The 7,572-nt window shown below is 35.8% G+C and overlaps 1 protein-coding gene across 3 annotated transcripts in view; it reads left to right on the top strand.

The window, feature by feature from the left end:
- The window catches only part of LOC107683639 (synaptotagmin-16-like), a 22,862-nt gene extending 15,771 nt beyond the window's left edge, over positions 1 to 7,091 (top strand). For 2 of the 3 annotated variants that reach the window (XM_016479722.1, XM_016479714.1), the window contains exons 5-7: positions 2,852 to 3,292; positions 4,543 to 4,726; positions 6,160 to 7,091. In XM_016479722.1, the coding sequence (XP_016335208.1) occupies positions 2,852 to 3,292; positions 4,543 to 4,726; positions 6,160 to 6,473 (939 nt within the window). In that variant the 3' untranslated portion in view covers positions 6,474 to 7,091. The remainder of the gene's footprint in view (positions 1 to 2,851; positions 3,293 to 4,542; positions 4,727 to 6,159) is intronic. The other variant, XM_016479729.1, reaches the window with a different exon arrangement.
- Positions 7,092 to 7,572: the final 481 nt, after the last annotated feature.

Genomic DNA, 7,572 nt, shown 5'->3' with positions numbered 1-7,572 from the left:
AAATAAATGTTATGTTCCAGGCTGTGTAGGGGATGTGATGTGCAGGGATGGGTTGGTGTCTGTATTCATAAAGGCACAGAAAACAAATAACGCGCGTTCTAATAAAATAAGCGAGCCACTAAAGGGACATGGTTAGCTGCTTCCTAGCGGTAGCCTGTTACATTACAGTACATAAGATTTCACTTACCACATAAACGGAGTAAGGAGAGATGACTGAGGATGATGGCGAATGATTTACAGATCCCGAGCACCACTGACAAGCATCTGATCTTTTAAAATGTGTGGTAAGTGCTGCCGCTGTAGTTTACACAGAGCACGTGCGATCGCAAATCACTTACCACATAAACAGAGTAAGGAGAGATGACTGAGGATGATGGTGAATGATTTACAGATGCTGAGCACCACTGACAAGCATCTGATCTCGTAAAATGTGTGTTAAATACTGCCGCTGTAGTTAACACCGAGCACGTGCGATCGCAAATCTCGAAAGTGAAAGTAAAAAGCGATCGTGTATTCGAAAGCAGTTTCAATGCCCCGCATATTAATAGTAGCTCCCTCATGCCCGCATTTTATATACAGTATAATTACCCAACGATATAACTGTGAGAGACAGTATTGAAATATATATTTTCCTTCCTGCTGTGTGAGCTACTGAAATGCACTGTGAAACAGCCAATCAGAGCAGAGCTCAACATTATTATTTGTGACCCTTCCAAATAAGGTAAAAACAGACCATTTAATTCTAGGGACAAATCCTAGGGTTGTAAATGGACATGTAAAACCATTTCTGGAGATTTTTGCCCTTACCTAAGCCACATACCTTCTATGTAGATATCAGAGAACAATTTTAAATATTGTATCAATGCATTCTATGGTACCTTTAAAAGTTTATGGTCAGTAAGAATTTGTTTTTAAAGATATTAATACTTTTATTCAGCACGAATTATCAAAAGTGACATTTACAAGGTTACAACAGATTCTATTTTAAACAAATGCTTTTTGAACTTTATCTTCATCAAATAATGCTGAAAAATATGTCATATATTTTCCAAAAAAATGTTAAGCAGCACTAGGCATGTGACGGTATCAAATTTTCATGTTGCGATTAATTGCTAATGCTTTTATCACGGTATACGGTATTATCACAATATTGAAATTTAGTTGCAAAAAAGTGTTGTCATAATAAATTATAACAGGTTTAATAACTTTTTTCTTATAACAAAAAGAAACTGAACATTTAAATACAATAAAGCAATACACAAAAAAAATGTATAAAGTAAATAATTTCACACAGATTAAAGTGCAAAAAATTATAAAGACCAATAGGTAACACTTTACAATAAGATCTCATTTGTTAAACTTAGTTAATGCACTAACATTAACCATGAGCAATAGCTACATTTGCTACAGAAATTATTAATCTTTGTTAAAAAAATACAACTGTTCATGTTCATGTTAGCTTGAGTTCATTAAATAACACAGTAGCAACTTTTGATTTGAACAACGTGTTATTAAATATTGAAATTAACTTAGATTAATTAATGTTTAGAAGAATTTTTCATTGGCAGTTTGTTTTACTAATAAATTAACTAATGTTAACTAATGGGGCCTTAATGTAAAGTGTGACTGAACAATAAAGAATAAAAACATTTTCAAACAATATCTAGGGCATGTTGTAGTCCAGATTAAAATGTAAAAAAAAAAAGTTTGAACAAAAATAGCGTCAAGTCTAAATATTTAAGTATTTGGCGCTGTGATGAGCACCATAGCGAATACACAAACCTGAATGGCTGTTTAAATAATTTAAATACGTTTCAGAAAGTAGGGCTGCACAGCTGCTTTGTTTACGGGGTAACGGCTGCATTTCTGCTGTTCAGCGCCGCCTGCTGTCAGAGAGTGAATGTGCGCTTTTATTCAGCACTCGCGCGCTTCTCATCCGTGCTTGTTTACATGGGAGTGTGCAGCGGTGTTGTGCATTGTGACCAGTGTTGGGCAGTAACTAGTTACTAGTAACTACTGTAATAATATTACTTTTTGCAGTAACTAGTAGTGTAACTAATTACTAACAAGATTTCAGTAATAATATTAGTTACCATCCATAAAACAGCTAGTTACTTAGTAACTTTTGATGCCTCAACCCCTACTGATTGGAAATCCAACAATCCAATAATTTCTAGATTTATTTTCATAATTTACACGACTCGCACAGGCACATGAAGTCACCAGGGCATCAGGAAAGCTTGGAATATGGAAAAGCTTACATTCAGGGGATGGAAATATTGCCATTACACTGATTTTGTCAGGAGAAAAGCTGATTATTTTAAGTTGAAATAATATTTAACAGTATTAAGGTTTTTACTGTGTTTTGATCATGCAAATGCAGCCTTGGTTAGTACTAGTGGTTTCTTTCAAAAACATTAATAAATCCGCCCCCCATATGATAGATGGATGGATGGATAGAATATTGTTTTAATTTTTTTATTTATTTTCTTTTTTTAATTTATTTACATTTTATACAATTTTTGCTGTTGTGTATTATCACTATTATGTGTTACACCATGTTTTAACCTTTCCGTTCATAATTGGATCATCTAATTCTCTCTCCACATCTCAAAGTGTTATGAGAACTAAATTCTAATGAATATTCAGGAGTCGTCTGTGCTCTATGGCACTCATAGCTGTTGCTAATGGAAACATCTTGTGTTTATGTATTAGTTTTGCACAGTAAAATAGTCCTCATCTGGAGAGGTGTGGGAGGTTGTGTGTGAAAGTGTGTTTAGATCTGTATGTTTACATGCATTGAGTATGTTTGTATTTACATATGCAAATGAGGTTGTTCTTTCTCTAACAGCATGAACAATCTCCATCCCACCCTCTGAGCACTTCCCCTCGTGGGCATATCTCAAAATGTGGTGATCTCACAATTGCCCTCGACTATCGGACTGAAACCCACAGGCTCCTGGTCACAGTGATAATGGCCCAAGGCATTCCAGACAAGGCACGGAGTGGCATGGACTCCTGGCAGGTGCACGTGGTGTTGTTACCTGGGAAACGACAGCGGCACAAGACGGCCGTACAGAAAGGCTCCATGCCCAGGTTTGAAGAGACATTCCGGTTCTCACATCTAGAGCTAGGGGATCTGGGTTCCTCTGCGCTGCGGTTCCGTCTGTATGCACTGGGGAAGATGAACAAGGAGAGGATGATGGGAGAGGCCATGTACAGGCTGAACAGGCTGAATCGCACGGGGCGCTTCGAGATCACTCTGGTGCTGGAGCCACGTAGTAATCTCAAGGTGTGTGTGTGTACTTGCTTTAATAGTATTCATAGTTTGTTTGTTTTTTTGTAAAGTGTCATGGCTCAGCAGTAAGGATTTTTCAAATGGCATGGTTGGGCCAGTAGTTCAATTAAGTTTTTTTATTTATGGCCCCACTACAAAAAAAAAAAATATATATATATATTTTATTTTTAACAATATATTTGCATATGTGCCAGAAATAATCTTTTTATTTCTATTAAATTATAATCTATACATATATACATTCTAGATTATAATCTACACATTTATACATAGTTACAATGTTTGATTCATAATTAGATCCTCTAAATCTCTTATTTCAAAGTTTGTCTATCTATCTGTCTATCTATCTATCTACATATATACAATACATAGTCATATCTTAGATTACATTATCTTTATAATAAATTAATAATAAAATGAAATATAGCACAGAAAGCAAAATATTTAGATTTGCAAGGCAAAAAAACACATTTTTCAATTAGAGATAATGAAACAATGGCTCAAAATTCTCTTATGCAGAAAAGTTTTGGAGTTTATTGGAGTATGTTTTAACAAAAAAAAGAGGCTACTTCAGTCTTTCTACATAAAAATGTAGCATTTATTTCAGTGTGTTACTTGCCATTTCTTTATAATTATTATTTTATTATTTCTAATTATTAAATATTTGTGAAATTTACTAGCAGTTTTGCCGTGAAATTTGTTTCATAGTAAATCCTACACAAACTTTTTTTTTTTTAGTTTACACTGTCCTTATGATTAAAGGCTCAAGTGGACAGGTACATTTTGATACTTTTGGATAGACACTTTTATGTGCAAACAGCTTCTGAAATGCTTTTTATGAATGTTTAACTTTACAAACTCAACAAAGCTTTACAAATCATCTTTTCTCTTTCTAAAGACACGTCAGAATATAAAATGCTGAAACTTTTCTGAGGGTACCACCATATTTGTTCGCAAAGATTATTTTGTGCATCTGTAAAGGTGTACATATGTACAAGGGAATACATTTTTTAAAAGGTACACTGAAAATAAATTGATGTAGGATTTACTCAGAAACAATTTTCACGCCAAAATAGCTAGTAAATTTCTCAAATAATTACAAAGAAATGGCAAGTAGCATATTGAGTTAAACAAAATTTTGAAGTAGAAAGACTGAAATAGTACAGTGTCCATATATTGAAAAATAATGTAGAACTATACTTTATGTACAAATACCAACTAGGTTGTCATCTCCCTCCCTGCAGACAGTAGACTCCCAGGTGTCTTTCAGCGCTCAGAGTGACAGTGCTTCCTCCAGTCATTCTGTTTCTCACGGTGGAAACCCAGAACTACTGCTGGGTTTATCATATAACGCCACCACAGGACGACTGTCTGTGGAGATCATTAAAGGCAGCCACTTCCGTAACTTCGCACTCAACAGACCTCCAGGTAAACACACCATCCCACTCACACTAACAGAGGCTCAGAAACACATTCATAGGCATCATTAGAACATCAGGAGTGACTCTTGAGCAAATAACCTTTTGTAAAGCCGTCTAATATTGATTTTGAGTAGATGTACTGCAGTAAATCCTTACTACACGAACAAGCTGCTAGAACACACATTTGTACTAGCAAATTTTGAATGTGTCATCCTCACACGTTGTGTTGTGGGTCAAGCATCAGGCTTTTAGAGTTCATGCTGTTCATATGACTCTTAATCTGTTACGGTCACATCTCACAATGATGCTTCTCGGTGAATGTAGTTACAGGGCATTTAATCGATCGGAGAGCCCTAGATCTTTTTCTCACACCTCTCGCATCAAGTCGATGAGTCACTGCTGAAGAAAACCATGCACACACACACACAAACTGTGATATAATGCTGTCACAGTTTTGTGCTTGCTTCAAAAATAAAAACATTATTTGTTACCGTACTAATCTACTCTACCATTAGCATCGATAAGATTTTTCGAATGTCTCTTAAAGGAATAGTTCACCCAAAAATGTAATTTTGCTTAAAATTTAGTCACTCTTGGGCCATCCAAAATGTCGATGAATTTGTTTCTTCATCAGAACAAATTTGGAGAAATTTAGCATAACACCACTTGCTCACCATTGGATCATATGCAGTGAATGGGTGCCGTCAGAATGAGTGTCCAAACAGCTGTTAAAAACATCACAATCATCCACAAGTAATCCACACGATTCCACTTCAAGCCATTGCTTCTGGTTAAAATATGAGTGCTCTATCAGATTAAGGTGTCTTGTCAAAATCAGGAGAGATATATGCGCAGATCAAGTCCAAAGAGTCCGAAACAATTCTAAAAAAATATCTTGGTGGATTTTGATGTGAGAGGACAACAGGGCATGAACTTTTTCACTGTAGTAAGCGTTATTATGGACTCTATTTTAGCCAGAAACGATGGTTTAAAGTTAAAACACAGTGATTGATTTGTTTCTTACAAAAGCACAGTTTTTCAAGATTTTAATTGATTGACTGGAGTCATGTGGATTACTTGTGGATTATTGTGATGTTTTAATCAGCTGTTTGGACTCTCATTCTGACGGCACCCATTTGTGAGCAAGTGATGTAATGCTAAATTTCTCCAAATCTATTCCTGTGAAGAAACAAACTCATCTACATCTGATCCTTCATAAACCATTTCAATATGCTGATTTGGTGCTCAAGAAACATTTCTTATTATTATCAATGTTGAAAATAGTTGTGCTGCTTAATATAAAACAAATTCACAGATTAGTATTATCCAATAACAAAAAGATTTGATCACTGGGCTAAGATGGAATAAAAAAGGTTTATGTTCAAGATTATTAAGTAAATATATTGAGGTGAGATTTAGTGACCTGTTTTTCTCTTTCAGATACATTTGGTAAGCTCACTCTGTTAAACTCCATGGGCCAGGAGATTTCCCGCTGTAAGACGTCCATCCGTCGCACTCAGCCGAATCCGGTCTTCAAGGAGACATTTGTCTTCCAGGTCGCACTGTTCCAACTGTCAGATGTCACATTAATGGTCTCCATTTACAATCGGCGGAACATGAAGCGCAAGGAGATGATTGGCTGGGTGGCTCTGGGCCAGAACAGCAGTGGTGAGGAAGAACTTCTTCACTGGCAGGACATGAAGGAGAGTGGAAACCAACAAGTCTGCCGCTGGCACACACTACTGGAAGCTTAGAGGTGAGAGATAGAAGTCTAATCATTCATATCTACTGTGTTCAGCTGGATTTTCCTTTGGGAAGGAGGTGAAAGCCAAGACCTAAAATACCCACAAAAACAGGAATGAACAAGCACTTTTAACAGTTTCAAAGAAAGATAATAATGCAATTGTGAAAATCTTGGAAGCACATACAAACACAAAGAAACACCCACACACCACTTTTCTTTCTCCCTGGGAGTACTTGATACAGCCACTTATCTGGTAACCAGGAAATTACTTCATGGCGTAATATACTGACTACTCTCTTCAACTCCAGCAGCAGCCAATCAAAACGCATTATTGCCAGAGCCACGGTGATTGTCGCCTAGCGATTTCATGAATGGAGGATTGATTTGAAATGATTAAATGTCTTTCTTCAGATCATTTTAAGCCTCAAGTTCAGACTGACACCAGAAGCAGTTTTGATGAGACCAAATGTTTAATGAGCAGAAAACTGTTGAACACGTGCACTTTCAATCATGCTCTCCTACTGATGACAGTAAAGCTGTTTCTTTTTGTTACATTTGACATTTTTTATTACATTTTACGTCAAAATATGCTGAAATTTAAAGTCATGGACAGTGCTATGATAAAAGTTGCTGTTAAAAGGAGAACACAAGTTATCACTATTCATATCAGAATAAGAGATATCAGCAAATGACTTAAAATTGCTCTCACTATTTACTCACCCTCATAATGTTCCATTATGAATTGTTTTCATTCTACTATGGAACACAAAAGTTTTTGAACTGTTCAGTAATTTCATTGAATGAGGATTGGTGCTGGTCAGGCTTCAAAAAGACACATTTTATTCATTGAAATTTAGACATCCAACTTTGATCTACTGTGCATGTTTATGAGCAAATCTGATTAGTGAATGAATCCTTTTACTCAATTTAGTTTAGTGATACAGTTCACAAAAATTGTGTGAATGATTCATTTGAAGAGACTGATCTGGTTCTTAAATTCATTTGAATCAATTACTCAAAGATCTGATCACAAATGCTTAACAGACCACTGGAGATTATCGTTGCATACATTTCAGGCTGTTCCTCTCACAGAGCTATTCTATGGCTTG

This window comes from Sinocyclocheilus anshuiensis, unplaced genomic scaffold, assembly GCF_001515605.1.
Source record: "Sinocyclocheilus anshuiensis isolate Anshui unplaced genomic scaffold, SAMN03320099.WGS_v1.1 scaffold413, whole genome shotgun sequence".
Lineage (NCBI taxonomy): Eukaryota > Metazoa > Chordata > Actinopteri > Cypriniformes > Cyprinidae > Sinocyclocheilus > Sinocyclocheilus anshuiensis.
This window is presented reverse-complemented; position numbering and strand designations above follow the sequence as displayed.